The sequence below is a fragment of the Sinocyclocheilus grahami genome, unplaced genomic scaffold (assembly GCF_001515645.1).
Source record: "Sinocyclocheilus grahami isolate Dianchi unplaced genomic scaffold, SAMN03320097.WGS_v1.1 scaffold115.1, whole genome shotgun sequence".
Lineage (NCBI taxonomy): Eukaryota > Metazoa > Chordata > Actinopteri > Cypriniformes > Cyprinidae > Sinocyclocheilus > Sinocyclocheilus grahami.
Genome location: NW_015505294.1, coordinates 1,065,465 through 1,091,510, shown reverse-complemented (window position 1 = coordinate 1,091,510; position 26,046 = coordinate 1,065,465). Strand labels below are relative to the sequence as shown.

General features: G+C 35.0%; 1 protein-coding gene across 1 annotated transcript in view; it reads left to right on the top strand.

Moving 5' to 3' along the window:
- Window positions 1–365: 365 nt before the first annotated feature.
- Window positions 366–26,046, top strand: part of LOC107589328 (probable phospholipid-transporting ATPase IM) — a 36,275-nt gene continuing 10,594 nt past the window's right edge. Inside the window, exons 1-17 of the mRNA XM_016277738.1 lie at window positions 366–496; window positions 2,416–2,483; window positions 12,713–12,771; window positions 13,836–13,949; window positions 14,318–14,416; window positions 14,540–14,601; window positions 14,742–14,814; window positions 17,857–17,927; window positions 18,093–18,175; window positions 20,766–20,924; window positions 21,133–21,221; window positions 21,356–21,552; window positions 23,516–23,724; window positions 23,809–23,852; window positions 24,056–24,221; window positions 24,318–24,506; window positions 25,156–25,271. Coding sequence (XP_016133224.1) covers window positions 477–496; window positions 2,416–2,483; window positions 12,713–12,771; window positions 13,836–13,949; window positions 14,318–14,416; window positions 14,540–14,601; window positions 14,742–14,814; window positions 17,857–17,927; window positions 18,093–18,175; window positions 20,766–20,924; window positions 21,133–21,221; window positions 21,356–21,552; window positions 23,516–23,724; window positions 23,809–23,852; window positions 24,056–24,221; window positions 24,318–24,506; window positions 25,156–25,271 — 1,818 coding nt within the window. The 5' untranslated portion in view covers window positions 366–476. The remainder of the gene's footprint in view (window positions 497–2,415; window positions 2,484–12,712; window positions 12,772–13,835; window positions 13,950–14,317; window positions 14,417–14,539; window positions 14,602–14,741; window positions 14,815–17,856; window positions 17,928–18,092; window positions 18,176–20,765; window positions 20,925–21,132; window positions 21,222–21,355; window positions 21,553–23,515; window positions 23,725–23,808; window positions 23,853–24,055; window positions 24,222–24,317; window positions 24,507–25,155; window positions 25,272–26,046) is intronic.

Genomic DNA, 26,046 nt, shown 5'->3' with positions numbered 1-26,046 from the left:
CTTGAAAAAGTAATCTGATTGCGTTACTCGCGTTACTTATTTGAAAAAGTAACTCTTTTTCATTCTCTTGTAAATTAAAAAGTAATGCGTTACTTTACTAGTTACTTGAAAAAGTAATCTGATTGCGTTACTCGCGTTACTTGTAATGCGTTACCCCCAACACTGCTTATATATAACAACAGTAAACCTAGACTAGTGTATTAACGGTGATATTAAAATATTAAATATATTTATAGGCCTATTAATAATTGAATACTATTATGGGATATATAGTATAATATAACCAAATATATGTTTCTTCACTGCTTGTTGCGTTGCGCTGTATGTGTGTGTGTGTGTGTGTGTGTGTGTGTGAGCGACAGAGCTCGAGCGCGAGGGAACAGGAGGCAGATTTAGGCAACTGTCCGGTGTTTTCTGTCGCTAATTTCTCATGGACGCGTTTCTCCACCCTGTCTCCGTAGCAGAGCCATAGATGAATGGATGGAGCATGTTTTGGGTGAGCGCTGTCTGTCTGTTGTTTATAGTGGCTCGTGCTGTGGTGCTAGAGAATGATACACCGCAGTTATGAGCGTTATAGCAGAGAGGACTGTCTGCGGGATGCTTGTCGTTCAGTGGCATAGCAGTGCCTTGTTATTGCATTCTGTAGCAACTCTTTTATAGAAGATGTCCGTTCATTGTAACCATCGATCTTATTTTACATCCACTGTATGTGCCACTTAAGGCTGACTAATTGACTTTTACCTTGGGTCTGACTAATTTGTCTGTTTAGACACCGAATAATGGTACTAGATAGTGTATTCTCAAGGTTTGTTGTAATCAAAAATGTTATAAATATAAACATGACTAAATATTGCATAACATTTCAATATTATTGAGATATATTAAAATAAATTATATATATATTGAATTTAACATCGAATATGTAATTTAATTGTATTTAGAGTGTATCTAGTGTAATATGTGTAATATGTAAGTATATAATAATAACCCTTGTTGTTTTTATTGTTTTAAATATATTTATGTTTATGTAACAGTAAATGTGGGTAAAAATTGTGTTTTAAAATATATCTGTGTTGTAATATGTTGGTAATCCATAAGTATATAACAATGATAATAATAATAGTGGTAATTATTATTAATATATTTATATAGCAATACATTTAGGTTAAAATTATAGGTTAATACATGTTTATTTATATAATGATGGATCTAGTGTAATTTGTTGGTTGTGCATAACTATGTGATAACAACTACAATAATAATAATAATAATTATATTAATAAACATAATTATTGTATATACTTATATAGCACAATAGATGTAGGTAATATATACTGTATATATATATATATATATGTATAGTTTTATTACATTAAAATAATATATTAGAAATAATTATTAATTATAATAAAAAAACATATTATATATTTTGTTTCTTTGGCATGTGTTATGTAATATGCATCCATATTTGGCAAATCTCAATTTAATTCCATAGTATTTTCCCAAATGATATTCTATACTTTCATTCCCTGGCAGGTTTATAGCTAGACAGAGGATATGACTGTCAATATATGAGAGTCTACAGTCACATTTATTTTGGTCTGTAGAGCTCTGCAGTCAATGTTGGGTCAGTATGTCAGATGCTTCTACTGCTTACAGACGTTCAGTGTTGATTTCTATTAAACCAGTGGTCCCGGAGTAGCCAAACACTGCACACTTTGGATAATTATAGTATATCCTTATTATAGTTCTGCAGCCTTTATTAATGAGCTGATGATATGTACAGTATCAGGTGTTTATAAAAAGGAAGAAATCCAAAGTGTGCGCTGCTGGGGTCTTCCAAGTCACGTTTATTTTCAACAAACCTTCCCACACACTAAATCAGAGAAGCTTACATCCCTTTTCACAGCTACGTTCGGTATAATGTCCCACCTATAGAAGCTCTTTCTGTATTGGCCACAAATGGTTTTGTCATGCGAAGCCAGCATATGGCAGGACACTGCAGCGGCATCACCTGTGTTTACTGCAGTGTTCCCCACGGAGCGAGTGTGTTCCCAGAGACCTGACGGGTTTCCGCTGGGGTCTCATTAGGACGGTGTGGGGGAAGAGACATTAAATGTGTGTCAGACATTAAAAACAGCGAGAACTCTGTGCTACTTTAAAAGACAATTACACTGCGCTGTGTGACTCTAGCTGATCAGCTGATATGCTTCCCAATGCAAGTAAACAAGCCTTTATGAATTACATTATGGCTTTATAGGAAAGTGTTTTGTTGGGATGTTTTGTATAAATCACTATCAATATAATCTTCAGATCAGCTAAATGAAATCGAGTCGTTTCTATGAGGAAGGTTACATGGTGTTCAGTGGAAACGTGCTGTTTGACTCACGCTTGTTTTCATGGCATGTTTTGCAGAGAAACCCGTAGGACCCGTCGAAGATGGCCTGATGTTATGGCAATTTGGAAGAAGGACGTTCGCATTGGTTAGTGCAGTTGCTGAACAAAAACAAAGGAAATGGACAAATGTCTAAAACCACATAAACACTAGCAGTGAATATATTTTACATTTAACATTTATTGAACTTTTTTAAGTAATTGTTGAGAAATAATTACAACATAAGCATAAAAACAAATTTTTGTTATGGATAAAGTAAATTGCCATGATGCAACAAATCGCATGCTAATTAAAAACACTCAAAACATATTTTTTATGCTGATTAAATCAATTTTTATTTATTTTTATTTTATTTTAAAAATCGCGTTTTTATCACAGTAATGAAAATCACTATTGAGAATAATTGGAATTCCAAAAAATAAATAAATAAATACAAATCTGCTTTATTGTCATTAAAATATAGTCACAATGCAAAAAATAAAATGCAAACAAATGCAATTATATATTTTCTGTATATTATAAATTTGCAATGTATACTTTTTAAATATATTTGAAAACTCTTTTAAGTGATTGTTGAGAAATTATTACAGCATATGCATAAAAGCATTATTGTGACATAATTTTCAAGAAAAGTAAATTACTATGATGCAAAAAATCTCAATGTTTATAACTGTAACAATGTTTATAACTGTAATTAAAAAACAATGTAATTTATGCTGATTAAATACATTTGTATTTTATTAAAAAAATACATTATTACAGTAATGAGAATCTAATGAAAATCGCCATTGAGAATAATGGGAATTCCGGAAAAAAAAAAAATGCTTAGTTGTCATTAAAAATATAGTCACAATGCAAAAAATAAAATAAAAATATACAAATAATAAACAAATAAATCAAATGCAATTATATATTTTTTAATGTATTAGAAATTAGTGCTGGGTGGTATGACCAAAAAGTTATATCATGGTATTTTTCAAAATTATACCGGTTTCACGGTACATGACGGTATTTTTTTTTCATGCATGACCGGGTGTTAACCATATTTTCTACTGATTGAGAGAGGAAATACTGCAGTATATTGACTTAGAATGCCCTATTTTACTGTCATGATGAGTGAATATTGTCAAAAAATACCACACTAAATAGTGACTAAACACAACCCCTTTTAATACATGTTAACCAGGAGTCACTCTCATTCATAATCGCGGCATTGTCTGATAAAATCAACATGCAACATGCATCTACACTAAAGAGCGACTATGTGGTTATTTTGGCTATATTACTTTTTTGTCTCACTGCCTGCATCTGAGTAACAAACTAAAAAAAACAACAAACAAAAAAGTTACACTAAAGAGAGGCTATATTACTTTTTTGTCTCATGCAGCGCACTGCCTGCATCTGAGTAACAAACTAAAAAAAACAACAAACAAAAAAGTGCATGTGATATTAACAGACGAACTACGCTCATATTTATAATTCCAAACAATCAGTAAGCGACAGGTGCTAGGAAACGCTGTTTTGTACTCTTTTATTGACGAGTCGGCTGCGGTGCGGCCAACTGAATGCGCTGCTTCTCTGCCACTCACTGCACAGAACAGATGCCGAGAGAGGTGACACTTCTCCGGGAAAGTCAGACCTCACGTTTGCGGGACAGCACTGGCGAAATCTTCCAACTGAACCATAGCTAAGGTTTATCCCAAAAAGTCGCTAGGTTTGTCAGTATGAATATTCTATGGAAAAAAGCCGCTAAAAGGGTCTGAAAGTTGCTCAATCTAGTGCTAAAGTCGCACTCGTGTGTGTAAGACGTGGGAGCTGATGGCAGGGGGCGGTGGATATTTGTGGCGGTCAATGTGGATATTGTGGATGAGTTTTTCGGTGTCATCACGTTCTATTAGTTCTACAGCTTCAGTTTCGGAACTTTCACGCTTAGTAACACATACAGCTGTGCCCTCACCACAGTGCACCAGTGAAAAGGGACCCCTTTCAAGCGACACACAATTGCGGTATTTTAAAAATTCATATCATAACAAAAATAAACACCAAAGTTGCTCAATCTAGTGCTAAAGTCGCACTCGTGTGTGTAAGACGTGGGAGCTGATGGCAGGGGGCGGTGGATATTTGTGGCGGTCAATGTGGATATTGTGGATGAGTTTTTCGGTGTCATCACGTTCTATTAGTTCTACAGCTTCAGTTTCGGAACTTTCACGCTTAGTAACACATACAGCTGTGCCCTCACCACAGTGCAACAGTGAAAAGGGACCCCTTTCAAGCGACACACAATTGCGGTATTTTAAAAAGTCATATCATAACAAAAATAAACACCGGTATTCGGTATGAACCGGTATACCGCCCAGCACTATTAGAAATTATATATTCTAAATTTGCAATATATATACTTTTTTCGTTCGATTTGGGGTGAAATACGATGCTTTCTCTTGGGCAGTTACTTCTCTTTAACAGTAACCTAAATTGACACCCAGCCACATGATCAAGCGTAGACACCACAAACAACCAGATAATTACAGCGTTTTCAGTTCACCAGATCAGATGCTGCTGAACAAAAGACCTGCTCTGTTAGTCAGTGCTGAAGTTCTGCATTTAATATGTTTATTGTTAGCTCCAGGATTCAGCGACGCCATGTGTTTGAGCTGAGGTCTTCTGCTCTTCTCAGGTCTTGTTGCCTAGAAACCTTGATGACACCCTCCTTGTGTGACTGTTGCTGCTGCTCTCGGTTTCACTTGCACATAAACAAATCAAACTGGTTTCCATCCTCAGAAATAGTTCATTAGTATTTTAAAAAGAAGGGACAGTTTGTATTCTCTTCCTGTGACATCACTCATTGTTCCTGTATACTCTCATCTGCTGGTCCACAGAGATAACACAGATGCTTTGCTGCTATAGGGATGCTTACGTGAAGTGCACTACGTATTTGTGTGTGTGATTATGGGTGGGAAAAGGTAACGGATCCGCCAGTGACGTAACGTTTTGCCTCTTTGACCTTGTATAAACCACAGATCGTTTCTTGCCCTTGGGCGGCAGAGGCAGTTCAGTATTTTATCATTTTAAAAACATGATCTGGCCGACTGGATGGAGATCACTTACATACTAGTGCTCATAACTGAGGGGACATGAGCGTGAGACCTGCAGGTATTTTTCTTGTGTGTTGAGCTTTGTGTTGAGCCTAGCTGGTGTAATACGCTAATGTTGAAAGTGAGAAGTTGGCTGTGTTGTAAGATTGTTGCCCGACTGTTGACTTTTTTTTGTTAGTGTTTAAGTGGTCAAGTACACAAACAGGAAGAATACACACGCCTCCGTGTATTAGTCACCGAGGTCATTTAAACATTTTGTGGATGCGCTTTGTACTGTAACGCACTTGTACTGTAATTTCCATAATTGCTGAAATGTTTGTCAAGGAGCCCTTGTGCAAATTCAAAAGAGGGAAGCCAACTTTAACTGTTACAAATGAATTAGAACCAAAAGTTTTGTGACTTTAGCCCATGTCATGCTAATGTACCTTTTAATTCACTAATTAATGCACTAATTTGAAAAAATAAACATTTAGCAGATGTACGCATTTCATTTACAGGATCTAAATTTTTGTCCACTAAAATGTTAGAATGAAAAACTTACCTGCCTTTAGTATAGTCTGCATCTGACTAGCGTTAGTCAGTAACCTAAAGACTATTAGCAATTTTTAGCCAAAGGATACTTCGGTTATTATGTGTATGCTAGGGTAAGTGTAAAGTGTGTACGGCATAAATTTTGTTATCAGCATAGTACACTTGTAGTGTATGTGCACTGACAGATATTTCTACTCCTATATGCTCAGTCTACTTGAACACCTTAAATTTGTTTGCGCCAATTAGTTTGTCCACAAGGTGGTAACAGTGGCTGTTGTTTTACAGCTGAAAAAAGCGAATGAGATGGATAACAAACTACTGGAGATGCAATAGATCAAATAGTTGATGAGCACTTGTGTGAGGGGGTTAATTGATACTCGCAACTCTAGTTTTAACAAAAACAACAAAGACATTTCATCAGTCATAATTCTGGAGAGAAATAGATTCAATTTACGTAATGCGTGCTGTATGCAACTCTAGCAAAGGACACTTTGGCATTAAGTGTTTGTAAAAAGTGGAAAAATAGCTTGGGCTTAAGTGTTCGCATAAAAAAAGAAGAATGCTCTTGGCTTAAGTGTTAAAAAAAATGATGCATACTTTGAGCTTAAGTGTTCATAAAAACCAAAGGATACTTTGCCCTTCAGTGTTCGCGTAAAAAGCAAAGAATTCAGTATTCTGTACTTAAGTGTCAGTGTAAAAATGAAATAATTCTTTGGGCTTAAGTGTTCGTAAAAAACAAAGAATGCTCAGGGCTTAAAAGGTTAGTTCACCCAAAAATGAAAATTAGCCCATAAATTAATCACCCTCAAGTCATCCTTGGTGTATATACGACTTTCTTCTTTCAGACGAATTCAGTCAGAGTTATTTTAAAAATGGTCTTTGATCTTTCTAGCTGTTTAATGGCACTCAGCGGGTGTTGCAGTGCATCAGTCCAAAAGAAGTTAAATAAAATGCGCCCATCCATAATAAAAAAGTGTCTCACACGGCTCCAGGGGGTGAACAAAGGCCTCCTGTTGTGAATTGATGCGTTTTGTAAGAAAAATATCCATATTCAAAATGTAATAATCACTTTAATGTAGTATTTAAAACTTGGCTCTTCTGTAGTTACATCGTGTACTAAGACCGACGGAAAATGAAAAGTGTTCGTAAAAACCAAAGCATGTTTTGGCCTTAAGTGTTTGCATACTGTAAAAAACAAAGAATACTTTGGTCTTAAGTGTTCGTAAAAACTGAAAAAATACTTTAGCCTTAAGTGTTTATAGAAACCAAAGAATGCTCTGGGCTTAAGTATTTGCATGAAAAAACAAAGAATTAAACTAGTAGAAGTTTTTGAAATTTAGGGAAGTTGTATGTGACTTTATACCTTATGCGCAATTTGTGTGCTGGGGCAAATGTGGGAACAGAGTGTAAACTCATCTGGTGCATCTCTGGGTGTGGAAACTGTTCAATTATTAATGGTTGATGACGGTTTTAGCACCTGAGCTAAATGAGGAAACAATTCTCATGTTTCACAAAGCCATAGCAGTCAACGAACCAATAAAAACTAATACATAAATGATTTACCAGGCTACTCTGGTAAAGGTTGACTGGTTAGTAGATTTTTGAGAAAATAAGTTACTCTCCTTGTCTGCGTCTTGTCTGAGTCACCTTGCTCAACCAAAAATGTAGAAGTGATTTTCTTGAAGTTGTGGTAAAGATTCTGTGGTTTTCCTGTTAAAACCTGTAATCGGATTCTGAGTAAAACAGAACTAAACAAGATTTTTCCCAATATTTTCCCCCATTCCCCTGCTATAGTGTGGCATGTTGCTATGCAGTTTCTAGGGTGTTTTGGGTGGTTGCTTAATAGTCTACCCTAAGATTCTTATATATTTAGTTCTGTAGATGTGGCTCAGGTCCCTCCTTCAGGTCTCCTCCTCCATCTTATTGTCCACCAGGCAATTGTTAGTTTGATCATTATTGCTGTCAGAAGCACAGACAGTGTGGGATTTCGTCTAGAGTCTCACTCATTTGGTAAGTCTTGTGTAGTTCCAGTTCCTCTTCAGGTCTTTTGGCTGTGAGCGTGACGTTTTAGCAATACTTGAGGAAAGTCTGGAGTGAGTGCTGTGACTGCGGTGCAACACAACTCCAGCCAGCTTATTCGGTCTGTGATATAATGTGACCCTCAGCAAAAATATAAACTGGATCCAAGCCCAGATTCCCAAATCTGGATCGATTCAGATGGATTATGTTGTAATGATTAATGTTTCACATCACCGTGATGTTACAGTAACACAGAGAACATCGCCCATGTTGTACAGTAGAACAGTAGGTCCTGGAGTTCAGAGAGTTCAACTATTGAATCACACATTGTGTGTTGAGGATGCAATATGCCATGCTGCAAGTGTTCGAGTTATTGTAAGGAAAAAAATAAGCAACAAATATTTTTCTTAAATTTACTGTAGAAATAATTTTTACGATAACAATCCTACATTCACCCTGTTGCAAATTCTGGTGCAAATTCTTTGTTTAATGTTTTTTGCTAGAAAATGACAAAATCGGGGTTTTAAACGTATTTAGACTATGTAAACAGTAACAGGGTTGAAAAAATTATAAACCTAATATAAGAAATTTAGTTTGACCTCTGGTGTTTTTCTGATGGTTAGCACCTGCTTTCAAAGACCATTTATTAAAAAAAACAAGGCCCTGTTTTGTACCTTATAGGGCTTCTTAGACAGCAATAAAAATTAAATGGAGAGCAAATGGAGACTTTAGTCTCCTGATGTTTCTCAAAAAGCCTCCAGTAATCTCATATGTTTCAGAACAATGTATTAAACTGTGCTCTGTTCTGGCAAGATACCACAGTCTTAAGATTTCATACGTAATCACACTTTTCTCATCAGGTCCCCCCAAATTTTCTGAGCTACTCTGCGCTATTCACAGGACTGGTGCGGTGTGACATTAACGGTAAAAATGTGTCAACTTGTAGAGGTTTCGATATGCCACGGCTTACATATTTGAATGGCAAGCATTGGGCAGGACTTCTTTTAACTTATTTACATTTGAGAGAGATGATGAAACATGGGGTAAGAGACCTTAGTCAGGCTAGCGCCATGTTTAATTTTTGACATGAGTGAAAACGAGGCTGTGAGGGACTGAAGTACAACACGTTCAGTGGATTGTACTGCTGTTTAACAACGTCTTTTACGTCTTTCTGAAAAAAAAAACTTTCTGTAAACTCAGTAAAACAGTTTGGAAAGTTGTGAGTTGTGAAAATTACATGATGTAGGACCTTGTGTAAAGACTATAAGTCTATCCCTCACAGCCTCATTTTCATCAGATTTAAATTCAATATGGCGTCTAACCTGATTAAGGTCTATGCAAAAGTACAGAGTAAGACGTGTCCCAAACAAGGCAAGACGAGGAAGAAGTTGCAGCAGTTTAATTATTTATAGTTTTTACAATATCAAAAACCTGGTGTGTGTGTGTGTGTGTGTGTGTGTACAGGTTTATATGGTTAATTAAGGATGTCATTATACTCAAATGTATACACGTTTTTTTTTTTTTTGAAAATCTAAGAAGGTAGAAAGTTTTGCATGAGGGGTAGGTTTAGTGTAAGGGGATTGAAAATACAGCTTTTTACACCTATGGAGAGAGTGTGTGTGTGTGTGTGTGTGTGTGACCAAAGTTATTTTACAAACATGGCTCATTCAGTTGGGATTCAGCATCTGAAATATTATTTTTATTACTTTTTTAAAATTATTTAGTTCATTAAGTTCCAAAAAGAATGTGATGTATTTATTCTAAAAAAATATAATAATATCCATGCTGCAAGTGTTCGAGTTATTGTAAGGAAAAAAATAAGCAACAAATATTTTTCTTAAATTTACTGTAGAAATAATTTTTACGATAACAATCCTACATTCACCCTGTTGCAAATTCTGGTGCAAATTCTTTGTTTAATGTTTTTTGCTAGAAAATGACAAAATCGGGGTTTTAAACGTATTTAGACTATGTAAACAGTAACAGGGTTGAAAAAATTATAAACCTAATATAAGAAATTTAGTAATAACACATTGTGTGTTGAGGATGCAATATGTCATGCTGCAAGTGTTCGAGTTATTGTAAGGAAAAAAATAAGCAACAAATATTTTTCTTAAATTTACTGTAGAAATAATTTTAACGATAACAATCCTAGATTCACCCTGTTGCAAATTCTGGTGCAAATTCTTTGTTTAATGTTTTTTGCTAGAAAATGACAAAATCAGGGTTTTAAACGTATTTAGACTATGTAAACAGTAACAGGGTTGAAAAAATTATAAACCTAATATAAGAAATTTAGTTTGACCTCTGGTGTTTTTCTGATGGTTAGCACCTGCTTTCAAAGACCATTTATTAAAAAAAACAAGGCCCTGTTTTGTACCTTATAGGGCTTCTTAGACAGCAATAAAAATTAAATGGAGAGCAAATGGAGACTTTAGTCTCCTGATGTTTCTCAAAAAGCCTCCAGTAATCTCATATGTTTCAGAACAATGTATTAAACTGTGCTCTGTTCTGGCAAGATACCACAGTCTTAAGATTTCATACGTAATCACACTTTTCTCATCAGGTCCCCCCAAATTTTCTGAGCTACTCTGCGCTATTCACAGGACTGGTGCGGTGTGACATTAACGGTAAAAATGTGTCAACTTGTAGAGGTTTCGATATGCCACGGCTTACATATTTGAATGGCAAGCATTGGGCAGGACTTCTTTTAACTTATTTACATTTGAGAGAGATGATGAAACATGGGGTAAGAGACCTTAGTATATTAAAATGTATATACTTTTTTTTTTTTTTTGAAAATCTAAGAAGGTAGAAAGTTTTGCATGAGGGGTAGGTTTAGTGTAAGGGGATTGAAAATACAGCTTTTTACACCTATGGAGAGAGTGTGTGTGTGTGTGTGTGTGTGTGACCAAAGTTATTTTACAAACATGGCTCATTCAGTTGGGATTCAGCATCTGAAATATTATTTTTATTACTTTTTTAAAATTATTTAGTTCATTAAGTTCCAAAAAGAATGTGATGTATTTATTCTAAAAAAATATAATAATATATATTTAATTTGTATTTTATATGTTATTATATATAATAATTAAAAATATATAATTAATAATATTTTCAGTAGCACTAGTTCTGTTCAAAGTTTTGGGGTCAGAAAGATGTTTTAATGTTCTTGAAAGAAGTCTCTTGTGCTCAACAAGGGTGCAGTTATTTGATCAAAAATACAGTAAAATGTAATAATGTGAAATATTAGTATAATTTAAAATAATTTGAATGTATTATAAAATGTAATTTATTTCTATGATGGCAAAGCTGAATTTTTAGGAGCCATTACTCAATGTTGAAAATGGTTGTGCTGCTTAATATTTTTTTGTGGAAACTTTTTGTGAAAAATGGTACATTTTTCCAGGATTCTTTGATGAATAGAAAGTTCAAAAGAACAATATTTTTTAATATTATAAATGTCTTTAATTTTGATCAATTAAATGCGTCCTTGCTGAATAAAAACATTTATTCCATTAAAATAAACTTACTGACCCCAAAACAGTGTACTTTTTGTGCATAATCATGTAAAATATTACTATTATTAACATAAATATACTAAACTATCATTTAAATGAAATTATATAGTTCTTAAAATTGAATCCATGTTGAATCCAGAATACAACAGATTTTTCTTAAAGACTGATATGTCAGGGTCGTTATCTCATTTTATTGATTTTCACAACGGTGCTGTTTATACCTTTATTTGTAAAACCTTTTTAATTACCCAAAAATGAAAGAGCAACTTCAGAGCATGAAAAAATTTCTCTCGGCTTTTCCAAAAGCAAGACCTGTGTTTATAATGCCAGACGCTTCACTAACTTCTGAGTGAAGAGCTGGTAAATGATTAGGAGTAGCTTTGTGCTAATAAGCATAAGCCCTGCAGGCGATGAAATTCCACAGGCGAGACAATCTCTCGCAATCAAAAACAAGTGCAGGCGACGGCTGATACATACCACAAACCTAGCTGCCCAACAGAAAGCAGACACCTCATCCTGTGCATTTCATGCTTTGACTGTCTTGTTAATGACTCTGTGAAGTTAGAGTTGAATCTAATGCCTGAACGTTTGTTTGTGCCGCTCCAAGAATGACATTGCAAACAGGCAATGGCGCTGCAATGGCTATGGATGTTAGTACCATGGAGAGGAGGTTGGAACCCACGCTCAAAATCACCTGGACAAGGTAGAGCTGCAAGGACTTGTGGGATTGGGAGGGCGAGATGATAAACGGGGGATGTATACTGGAAGAGCTGGATTACATCTATGGAAATGTCTTCCAGGAGACGTTTGATAGCTTCTCACTTACACTCTTTCTATTTTTACTTCCCTCGTTTGCTGAGTGATATTCACTGATGATCTCATAGACATCGCTCTCGGGACGGCGCTGTTAGTGGTTTTGGAAAATATCGAGCCCATTTATGGTTCCTTAGAAATGGAGTAAGAGGAGATTATGAGGAGTATCGGTTTAGTGGACAAACAGATACTGGAATTGAGATACATGATAAGGATTTTGGTTTTGGGTGCATGTTGTTATGAAAGTTCACAACTGTTGTGGCTTTTTTTATGGAAATGTACTTGATGATGCCTCTGGTCTTACTAATAGTTTACTAAACTAAACTTCTCTTCCACTGTAGAGGAAGAACGACATGTTCGAGCCAACGATCGCGACTACAATGAGAGGTTCAGTTATGCTGTAAGTCTGTTAATGTCTTTTATTGTAAAATGGCGTGTTTTTTTTAACTAAGTGATGTACTGCTGATGTTTTACTATTAGAACAAATCATAATGATTTCATAATGTGACAGCCTGTTTTTACATTTCATTTTAAGAACTAACTCATTGGGCTTGTTTGTGAAATATGACCAGAATGTATTTATGTATGGATTATACCATTGTATGTCAATCGGTTCATATCTGAATGGATTTGCATTAATATGCAGATGGATTCATTCTGTTCATGTTTTGTGAACAGGGACATTTGAATTTATAATGTGTGTTCATTTAAAATTTCAAGTTTGGGGTCAGCAAGATTTTGTTTGTTAAAACAAATTAACAAAATTGATCAAAAGGAACAGTAAAGGCATTTATAATGTTATAAAAGATTTAGATTTCAAATAAATGATGTTCGATGAACTTTCTATTCATCAAAAATAAAAAATATTGGAACAAATTAACAAAATTGATCAAAAGGAACAGTAAAGGCATAATAATGTTATAAAAGATTTAGATTTCAAATAAATGATGTTCGATGAACTTTCTATTCATCAAAAATAAAAAATATTGGGCAGCATAACTATTTTCAATATTTATAATAATAATAAATGTTTTTTTGAGCAGCAAATCAGCATATTAGAAGGATTTCTGTAGGATCATGTGACACTGAAGACTGGAATAATGATGCTGAAAATTCAGCTTTGATCACAGGAATAAATGACATTTTAACATATATTACAACCGAAAACAATTCTTTTAAATTATAATAACATTTCCGATTTTACTGATTATGCTCTATTTTTGATCAAATTAATGCAGTCTTGGTAAGTATAAGAGACATAAATTACATACATATATTCAAATAGAAAACACTTGTTTTAAATTGTAATAAAATCTCACATTATTCCTGTTTTTATTGTATTTTTTGATCAAATATAAGAGATTTCTTTCAAAAACATAAAAAAAATCTTACCCAAACTTTGGTCAACTTCTGTTAAGTCAAAATTATAATTTTTTTTTTTATCTGTATCATTTTTCCCCCCAGGACAATCGCATCAAGACAGCAAAATACAACGTTTTCACCTTCCTGCCCATTAACTTGTTCGAACAGTTTCAACGTTTTGCGAACGCCTACTTCCTAGTTCTGCTGATACTGCAGGTTTGCCAGCCTTTTAAGGTCACTTGTGAAATTACAAGACCAGTGTACTGAAGATAAATCTGGAGCCTCATTTATAAATTTGATCCTGAATTTCATGGTTCCTAATTAAAAGTGACAAAAAAAAAACCACGATCTGTGATGTCTGAAACTGAAAATGTCGATCCAAACCTGTATGACCTTTCTTCTGTGGAACACAAGAGAAGATATTGTGAAAAATGACTTTTTTGGGCCAAAAATGACTTTGATTGTAAGGACAAAAATAGTCCAAAACATATTTTGTGTTCCACAGAAGCAAGAATAAATGATGACAGAATAGTGAACTATCGCTTTAATGTTGTACAACACTAACACTCTGTTGTGTGTTCCAGTTAATTCCAGAAATCTCCTCTCTTTCGTGGTTCACCACCATTGTGCCTTTGGTGTTGGTGTTGGCTATCACAGCTGTCAAAGATGCTACTGATGACTATGTGAGAATCTACTCTAGTCCTGTTGATCTTTACGACTCTGAACACTGAGATTACAAAGAAATGTGGGCTGCTTGAAATAAGCTGAGCTGATGTTTGCTGTGATTGATCTGTTCTGGATTTCAGTTCCGCCATAAAAGTGATCAACAAGTCAACACCCGGCAGTCTCAGGTACTCATCAAAGGAATGTAAGTGCATTTATGCCACGTATCAGCATTTCCTGCTGTATCTCTTGCTGTTGAGATACAATTATTGAACTGTAACTGCTTTAAGAGATGTTTAGGAAATAAAAACTGATTTGTGATGGAACAAACACAATCTGTTTCAGATTGCAGAATGAGAAATGGATGAATGTACGAGTGGGGGATATCATCAAACTTGAGAACAATCAGTTTGTTGCTGTAAGTGTTAAGCTTTTCCTAATACACTATAACCAAACAGGCCAACTTTAATATAGCTAATATAATAAATATAGCAGATATGGCAATCACATCATGTGCATTGTACCAACCACAGTCCAAAGAATCAAACAATATCATAAATATCAGTCTAAAGGTTATGAGCAGATTTAACCCTAATTTACAATCTAATTGTCAAAAACTACTCTGAAACTGATTCATTTCAATGGGTGAAAACATTGTCAAGATCCAGACTCATTTCCTGATGGATGTCTTTATGGTCAAACTCATTAGTTTTAGTTTCATTTATTTATTTATTTTGGAATTAAATAAAAGCTGGTCCAAAAATCATGATTCTTTTTTATTTTATGTATTTTTTATTTATGTGTGTGTGTGTGTGTATATATATATATATATATATTCTTTTTTTAATATCATTGAAAAACAAATTAGGAATGTACCAGTTTTAAAATTCTGGTTGATGCAGCAGGCCAATAATTATTTTCATGTTTTGACCTATAACTGATAAAGTATACTATTATACTGTTTTGCCTACATAAATTGATAATAAAACACTAAAAAATTATAATTAAATTCAAATAAATAACCTTTTGTGTGTGTGTGTGTATCTGTGTGTGTTTATATACAGGTGCATCTCAATAAATTAGAATATCATGGAAAAGTTCATTTATTTCAGTAATTCAACTCAAATTGTGAAACTTGTGTATTAAATCAATTCAGTGCACACAGACTGAAGTAGTTTAAGTCTTTGGTTATTTTAATTGTGATGATTCGCGCTTACTCTCTCATACTGGCCACTGGAAGTTCAACATTGCACCTCATGGCAAAGAACTCTCCAGTGGTTTGAGTCTTACCTCTCAGATAGGTCCTTCAGGATATATTGGAGAGGTGAGGTGTCTAAGTCACAACATCTAACTACTGGGGTGCCTCAGGGCTCAGTTCTTGGACCACTTCTCTTCTCTGTCTACATGGCATCACTAGATTCTGTCATTCAGAAACATGGCTTTTCATATAACTGCTATACTGATGACACTCAACTCTACCTCTCATTCCATCCTGATGATCCGACGATAGCTGCTTGCATCTCAGCATGTCTAACAGACATTTCTTGCTGGATGAAGGACCATCACCTTCAAATCAACCTGGCTAAGACAGAACTGCTTGTGGTTCCATCATACCCATCGTTTCATCACAATTTCACCATCCAGTTAGGCACATCAACCATAACTCCTTCAAAAACAGCCAGAAACCTTGGAGTTATGATTGATGATCAGCTGACTTTCTCAGACCGCATTGGTAAAAGTGCCCGGTCCTGCAGATTTGCTTTATTCAACATAACATGCTTCACATGCTTCATGTGAGCAGATTTACTTTATTCAACGCAACATGCTTCACAACTCCTTGTTCAAGCTCTTGTTCTGTCCAGGCTGGACTATTACAATGCTCTCTTGGCAGGTCTTCCAGCCAGTTCTATCAAACCTTTACAATTGATCCAGAACGCGGCAGCAAGATTAATTTTAATGAGCCGAAAAGAATGCACGTCACACCTCCGTTTATCAATTTGCGCGGGCTACCAATAGCTGCTCGCATAAAATTCAAGGCATTAATGTTTGCCTACAAAACCACCACTGGCTCTGCACCCCTTTACCTAAATTCATTACTTCAAACTTATGTTCCCTCTAGAAGCTTGCGTTCTGCAAGTGAACGGCGCTTTATTGTGCCATCCCAAAGAAGCACAAAATCACTTTCACAGACTTTTAAATTAAATGTTCCCTTCTGGAGGAATTACCTGCCCAACTCAATCCGAGCAGCTGAGTCCTTAGCCATCTTCAAGAATCGGCTAAAACACATCTCTTCCATCTTTATTTGACCCTCTAACTCTAACTCTAGCACTCTGTGTTCTAATTCTATTCTTTATAAAAAAAAAAATTTTTTAAACTTGCACTCTATTTATTTACTAACAGCTTGTTTTCTTTTCTTTTTTTAAACTAACACTTGCTTCTCTAATCTTTTTCTATTCTATCTATTTGTTTTCTTTTTATTTATTATACAATTAACAAAAGCAAAAAAGGCATCTAACACTAGCTTGCTCTATTCTTTTCCAATTCTATTTGTTTTCTTTTTATTATATACCGTAATAAAAAAAAAAACCTTGCTACGTGTACTGCGTTAAGCTAACTGAGACTTGTTATAGCACTTGTATATTCTCAAGGATGATCAGAAGAAATGGACAGCACCTGAGTTAAATATATGAGTGTCACAGCAAAGGGTCTGAATACTTAGGACCATGTGATATTTCAGTTTTTCTTTTTTAATAAATCTGCAAAAATGTCAACAATTCTGTGTTTTTCTGTCAATATGGGGTGCTGTGTGTACATTGAGGAAAAAAAATTAACTTCAATGATTTTAGCAAATGGCTGCAATATAACAAAGAGTGAAAAATGTAAGGGGGTCTGAATACTTTCCGTACCCACTGTATATGTGTGTGCGTGTGTGTGTTTTTTTTCTTTTTTTCGTGTTTTTGGCATATTTTAAATTTTTTTCGTTTCCTTTTTTCTTTTCTTTTGAAAACATTTGAAGTCTTCTTGACACCCCCTAGTGGGCCCTGGACCCCTGGTTGAAAGTTCAAAAGTGATTTACTTTAATTTAATTTAATAATATTTAGTCTTGGAGAGGTAGATCTCAAAATTGCCATCAAAATTGCACCGAATTTCATACAATTTCAAAACTTCTTACCATATGGTTCAGCTGGCTGCGACTGACAACCAGCCAGGAGCAGAATAAAAAAGGCATACAAACCTTGTTCCCTAAATATAACAACCATGCCATCAAACTGACACTAAAAGCATAGGCAAAACTAATCCATTGCATGGATTTTGATGATGCCAGTATGACTAGCATTGTCTGTGGACTTTAGCAGGTGAAAGCACTGTATGGTGACGAACTATCTGGAGTAGATTGACCCAGCACATGATTTATGAGTTTTACACTACTTTGAGTGTCTCCTCTCTCTGCTGTCTACAGGCTGACCTTCTCCTCCTCTCTAGCAGTGAGCCCTATGGACTGTGCTATATCGAGACTGCAGAGCTTGATGGGTGAGAAGTTTTCTGTGAAATGTGTGGCACTGCTAATATCGCATATTAGCTCACTTATATGCTCACTTCCCTTTGGACTGTTCAACATCCAGTAAATTTGATTTTGTGACTCTATAGCCAGACATGAACATGAGCTTCTTTCATGCTATTGACTCTTTCCAACAGAGAGACCAACCTGAAGGTGCGCCAAGCCTTGACTGTGACCTCAGACCTCGGGGACGATGTTGCAAAGCTTGCAGACTTTAATGGTAAAGCTTTTCTTCAAAGACACAATTAGTGCACCATTAACAGAAATGAACGTGAGTCATCATGAGTGAACATAAACACTTATTGCATCCGTCACATTGATCAGATTTATCTGTGTGGCTTTGTCTCGCGGGGCCTCTGGTATGCTTGAGCATATCTTTTGAAGCTGTCAAGGAGCGTTTGTAATGAGATTTGTAGTGTTTTCACTTGAATTCCATTAAAGGTAATGTAGAGCATGGCTGCTGCATGCTTGAAATTGGAAAAATAATGTTTATGTCTGTTGCTACATAGAAGCAATATTGCTAGTGCTTTTATTAGGGGTTAGGGATTTGAACACTTATCCTACATTGCTTATGCTAGACATGAATGATAGTTCAAATTATGTGGCTTATTAATGGTATGTTATTGCTTTAGTGAGTGGATTTGCAATTTTAGCATGGGCAATGATAAAACGGACAGCAAAAATCCCTGTAAAATATCTAAAGAACAGTATATAGAGGCTTTTGGTCGCCTTTTCCCCCCAACATAAGTAACCACTTGGAACCAGTGTTATTTCAATACTATCCATATAATGTTTTTTTAAGAAATGAAATATAAAAAAATTAAGAAATACAATTTGCTGAATTAATTTGTCATTTTTATTAGTTAACTATTTTTGTAAAAATATTTTTATTTAGCTTTAGCTTATTTCTATGAAAATTAATTTATTTCAGTTAAATGCCAAGGTAATATTTCAAATTTGTACGTTTTATTTTATTTAATTTTTTTAATTTACAGTTTTTGTCTAATATTAATATTTTTACATTTAATTTATATTTTGTTTCAGCTTTATTTAATTGCTGAAAACGTTTTAGTTTTAATTGATAACAACACTGCCTGAAACACCCTAGCAACACCTTCACATTCCCTTAGAAAATTAAAAAATTTAGTGTTATTGTTTTTTTCTTTTTTAATGCTTTTCATTCATTTTAAAGGGGTCATATGATGTTGCTAAAAAGAACATTATTTTGTGTATTTGGTGTAATGAAATGTGTTTATGCGGTTTAAGGTTAAAAAAACACATTATTTTCCACATACTGTACATTATTGTTTCTCCTCTATGCCCCGCCTTTCTGAAACGCGTCGATTTTTACAAAGCTCATCGGTCTGAAAAAGCGAGGTGTGCTCTGATTGGCCAGCTATCCAGTGCGTTGTGATTGGCCGAATACCTCAAGCGTGTGAAGGAAATGTTACGTCCCTTACCATATATCCTCTTTTGGAAGGCCAAACAAAGTAGTTTCGCTTTCAGGCCGGCAGGCTACAGTGAGCAGAGGCGGCGGGCTTGAGAATGGCGCGGCCGGCGGATTCGACGAAGGAGTGTCCGGCGGGCTTGCGGCAACCACATGTGACGACCCCGGGCTGGACTCCGCTTCGTCCACGGTGAAAGCCGATCCGGTGATACACAGCGCAAAGTTGATGTATTTCTTCAGCGACCAGCACGGATCAGCTCTAGGCATGACGAAGCGGATATGAAGGCCAAACAAAGTAGTTTCGCTTTCACAACGAAACACAGCGCCTTCTCAACATGGCAGCGGCGTCAACAACAATACTACAGCGAGAATAAAAGTTACGCCTTCTTTCTTTGCGTGAACATTTGGGCGGCGTTATGCAAATCTTCCCACATAGTGACGTAGACATGTGGGGGCGTGTTAGAACGAGCCGTTTTAGGTAGGTGCGGCTGACTCTTAACTTTTATAAAGAATATCTCTTTGGATTTGAGACTTTAGTCTTTGCAACTTTACAGATCTTCTTTATGCACCAAGAGCTTGTAACACTCCAAAGAGAAAGGAAAACTTGAAATCGCATCATATGACCCCTTTAATTTATTTTTAGCTTTAGTAATTTTAGCATTTCAACCTAAATTTATTGAATTTCAATTAGTTGCCAATGCAACATTTGTAATTTTTATATTTCTACGTTTATTTATGTTTTTCATGTAATATTTATATTTTATTTTATTTCCGAAAAATATTTGTAATAATCTTAGTTCAATTTAACAGTAACAACCACCTGCAACACCTTAACAACTGCATGTTTTAAATTTAAGTTTTTCGTATAATATTTATAGTTTATTTTATCTCTTCATTTATTCACTTAATTTCAATTAACAAACATTTTTAGTAAAAATTCTAGTTTTAGTTACCAATAACAACACTGCCTGGAACACCCTAGCAACACCTTAGCAACTGTGTGTCAACACCTTGAAGATCACCCACAACACTGCATATAAATGTAGTTATAATGCTGTTGTTTTGTTTTTTTTTGTTTGGTTTTAATGCTTTGATATATTTTTATAATGTATTTTTATAATATTGTTAAAACACAGAGTAGTTGCTCTGGATACACGGATAATCTGCAGTCAGTTGTTATCTACTAGCTGGTTTGCGTTTATCTGCGTCATCAGTCTTTACGGATTGTGTACCAATAGGCGAAATTGTCAGGGTTAACACATGTAACAAAGAAAAGCCGAATCTATTGATAAACCAAAAATAGCTGAACACTATTTGCTTCTGAATGAATGTCAGCCTCATCTTCCTGTTACGTGTCTCCCAGGGGAAGTCATCTGCGAGCCGCCCAACAACAAACTGGACAAGTTCACAGGGACTCTGTACTGGAAAGATAACAAGTACCCACTGGACAATGAGAAAATGCTCCTGAGAGGCTGCGTTCTCCGTAACACCGAGTGGTGTTTCGGCTTGGTTATCTTCGCAGGTACGTCTCTTCAATACTCCGTTAATTGTCCTAGTAGAATGGCATTTTCACAGACGATTGATTAGCTGTGTTGTGTAGAGGCTCCTCAGAGACTTGTTGAATGACTCATCTGTAATTAACGCTATGAACTATGCCTAACGCACACCATTATCTGTCCTGAGATGAGCTATGTTCTGTGAGTCTTCTGGGTTTTCTGCTTCTCCATCAGGACTTCAAACCAAGCTGATGCAAAACTGTGGGAGGATGAAGTTCAAACGGACCAGCATCGATAAACTGATGAACACCTTAGTTCTGTGGGTGAGTGTGTGAGCGGCATGCTGGGATTGATCGACATGTGGCATCTCACTTACTCATGCCGGCATACTTTCAAAAGGGCAGTTCATTTTGTTATTGTAAAAGGTTTTGATGCAGTATTTCTTGTTTTTTTCCAGATCTTTGGATTTCTCATCTGTATGGGGATCATATTGGCTATAGGAAACACTATTTGGGAGCAGAAAGTAGGCAGCAACTTTTGGGAGTATCTTCAGTGGAAGGAACTTACCATCAATGCAGTCTTCTCTGGCTTCCTGACCTTCTGGTCCTACGTTATCATCCTTAACACTGTCGTACCCATCTCACTATATGTTAGGTAGGTCAGATCACACAGTGTGTTGGCAAACTAGTTTGATTCAGGAGCCAGAATTTACTTTGAACATCAAGCGGCAACCCAATATCATTTGCTTAAAGGGTCATCAGATGCCCGTTTTCCACAAGTTGGTATGATTCTTTAGGGTCTTCATGAAAAGTCTATAACATACTTTGGTTAAAATTTCTCAATGGTAGTGTAAAACAACACCCTTTTTACCCTGTTAAAAACAGCTCTGTTCACAGCAACCTGTTTCGGTGCATGTTCCTTTAAATGCTAATGAGCTCTGCTCATCCCGCCCCCTCTTCTGTGGGGTGACAAGAGACTGTAAACTTTAGCCGCAGAACTTTTTAACTAGCACATTATTAGGAAAGGCGATTTGCAAAGATTCATTAAAAAAAAACTTGTACTCACTTCTGGAGGTGAAACTGGACAACGAATGATTCACGCGAACATTGACGCATTTAGGTAGATCGTGGGCGCATTCCCTTCAAAAACAAAAGTAATCCACTGCGTCTTCAGCGGCTCAGATATCGGGAGTAAGATGACTGCTATGTTCATTATTACATCCAACCAGAGGCGGAGAGTAGTGAAGTATTTTTACTGATTTTTACTTCACTACATTCCAAAGCATAATATCATACTTTTTACTGCACTACATTTCATTAATAAAAGTTGTTGTTTGTTTTACCTTTAATACTTAAGAATATTAAAAATGTACTTTCTTGTACTCAAGTAAATCTTTGAATTACTTTTACTTGAGTAAAAGTGAATTTTGCATCTGATGTCCCCTTTAAAAAATGATGACAAAAAGGTCCCTAAAATCAAATATTGTATATGTGCTATGTATGGAAGCCCATTTCTACCACATAAAAAAATTATTTGGTAAATTATAATGGTAACTTAAAAAGTCGAAAGCATGAGATAAAATGTTGTATGAATTTTTGATGTCACAATTGTGACGTTTTATGTCATAAGTTCTGCTTTTTATGTTATAATTATGACTTAATAATTTAAACTTTTTTATCTCATAATTATGACTTGGTGAATCAAAATTGTGAGATAGTCATTATGATATAATGTTGTATTATGAACATTTAAATTATTAGATAAAAAGTCATAATTATGACATTAAAAGTCATAATTAATTAATTCAATGTCATATGTTCACATTTTTATGCAATATTTATGACTTTGTATCATAATTATGACTTTTTATCTCATAATTTCAAATTTTGACATAATTGCAATTAGGGCTGGGCGATATGACCTAAAATCAAGACCTCGATTAATTGAACACTTTAACTCGATTACGGTTATTGAACGATTATTTTATTTTTAATTACATTTTTTTGCCCACATAGTTCATTAAAAGGTTTGTACTGTAAATACTATTTAAGGTGGAATATTTTTTTCTAATGAAAGAGTGCATTTCTTATTTTTGTGATTTTAAAATAATTGAAGGAAACATAATTAAATAATAAAGTCATAATTATGACTTTTATCACATACTTTTGAATTTCTATGTAATAATTTAGACTATTTATCTCACTATGACTTAATATGTGATCATTTTGATTTATTGTATCTTAGTTTCTCATAATTGAATCTATTTTGTCACTCTTTATTCTCATAATTTTAATTTACCAAAGCATAATTATTTTCTTATGTGGCTTCTTATGTATTTCTTATGCGCTTCCATTGGTTATGAGCCCTGAACTGCAAGGTAAAATGTGTTAATTGTTAGCTTGCAATTTTTTCATGTGTTGACTTGAGAATATATGGAGAAAAAAATTACAGAGAAGAGAACGTGTACAGAGGGAACTGACAACAATTGTACACAACACCTTTAATGAAAAAAACAACAACACTTTTTCACCTTGTGATTTTTTTCCACTTTGCAGTTCAGGGTTTTCATAAAACACCAAAAATAAGTCTTAGTCACATGAAACTTATTTTATTACAGTGTAGAGGTTTTGCGGCTGGGCCATAGTTACTTTATAAACTGGGACAGACGAATGTACTACAGCCGTAAGGACACTCCTGCCGAGGCACGGACCACCACCCTCAATGAGGAGCTGGGCCAGGTGGAGTTCATCTTCTCAGACAAAACAGGCACCCTCACCCAGAACATCATGGTGTTTAATAAGTGCTCCATCAATGGGAAGACCTACGGTATGCTTGAACAATTCCTGTTATACGTCCACACTTATAGACATGTGGGTATATTTATTGATGGCTATGCTTTTGTTTGTTTAGGTGATGTTTATGATGAGTTTGGGTGTAAAGTGGATATTACAGAGGTAATGAAACCAATTGTTTTTTTTTCTTATATGTAAATTTAATTATATTAAATTATTATTATTACAATTAAAAAGGCATACAAATATTATTCTAAAAACAATATTTTTTGTTATATTTTAGAATATAAAAAATAATTCATAAAGCAGACATTGTCCAGTCTGGTGCAGTATATGGCAGTCACGCTTGTTTCTGACTCTTGTAGAAAACTCCATGTGTAGATTTCTCCTTCAACCCACTGATGGACCGGAAATTCCGTTTCCATGACAGCAGCTTGGTCGAGGCCATCAAGCTGGAAGAGCCTCTGGTGCAGGAATTCTTCCGTCTGTTAGCGCTCTGCCACACCGTCATGCCAGAAGAGAGAAATGAGGGTAAACTGGACCACAAACACCTTAAATATCAGCACTTTTGTTGTAAATGCAGCAACAAAAATTTGACCAAAATACCTCTGAAATGGATTGTTCAAGGCGAGCTGGTGTATCAGGCACCATCTCCGGATGAAGGAGCCCTGGTTACTGCTGCACGCAACTTCGGCTTCGTATTTCGCTCCAGAACTCCAGAAACCATCACTTTATATGAGATGGGTCATGCAGTCACCTATCAGCTACTGGCCATCTTAGACTTCAACAATGTACGGAAGAGAATGAGCGTTATTGGTAGGTTCTGGTTGTATTTTTCATCTCTTATTAGTTGTATTACGGGATAATTTAAGTCTGTTGTTAAAACAGACTTAATGTTTATATTTTAAAATGTCTGTTCATTTTAAACACAGTCACAGTCTAGTATTTTATTCATACCTTTAGTATTTCACAAAATCTATGAATTATCCCTGACGTATTTCTTTTTATGGGTCTGTATGCATAATTCATTCTTTCACATAGAGGAATCAATAGCTGTCTGGTCTGTTGAAACTGTTTTATTGTATACTTAGTAGGGCTGTCAAACGATTAATCACGATTAATCGCATCCAAAACAAAAGTTTTAATTGACATAATATATATGTATGTGTACTGTGTTTATTTATTATGTATATACAGTATATATTTTGAAAATATTTACATGTTTATACATTTATATAAGTATATTTTATATTATATATAAATATATTTAATATATAAACATAACATATTTTTCTTAAATATATACATGCATGTGTTTGTATTTAAATATACATAATAAATATACACAGTACACACACATATATTATGTAAACACAAACGTTTATTTTGGATGCGATTAATCGTTTGACAGCACTAATACTTAGACATTTATAAGTAGCACTCTCATTTCCTGTCTCTTCCGCAGTGAGGAACCCAAAGGGGCAGTTAAAGCTTTACTCAAAAGGAGCCGACACAATACTCTTCGACAGGCTGGACCCGTCTAATGAAGAGCTTATGTTTACTACCTCAGAGCACCTTAATGTAAGTCTCTATTGCTAAGCCATCCTTCCCTTCCCATGGTAAAACCATGTTTTTCCACATGTACTGTGGTAAAACTATATTATTTGGATGCAGTACTGTGGTAATGCCATGTTTTTTGGATGTTGTACCATGGAAAGACCATGTTTTGAGGCATTTACTCTGGTAATACCAGGTTTTTTGGGCATATACTGGAGTAATATCATGCTATTAGGATGCAGCACTATTTTAAAACTGTGTTTTTTGCTCACATACTTTGATAATACAATGTTATTTGGACACAGTATCATTGTAAAACCTTGTTGTTTGATATTTACCATGGAAATATCTTGTTTTGTCCTAGTGTTCTGTGGTAAAACTATGTAATTTGGATGCAGTACCATGATAAAACTATGTTGTTTGACATTTACCATGGTAATACAATGTTTCTGGATGTGATACCATGGAAAGATCATGTTTTTAGGCATTTACCATGGTAATACCATGGTTTTTGGGTATATAATGTAGTAATATTATGTTATTTGGATGCAGTTTTTACTCATGTACTGTGATAATACAATGTTATTTGGACCCAGTACCATTGTAAAACTGTTATTTAGCATTTATTGTAGAAATGTCTTGTTTCCATATGTACTGCGGTAATACTATGTTATTTAGCTGCTTTACCATGGTAAAACTATGTTGTTTGGCATTTACCATGATAATACCATGCTATGGATGCGATACCATGGAAAGACCATGTTTTGAGGCATTAACCATGGCAATACTATTGAATTTG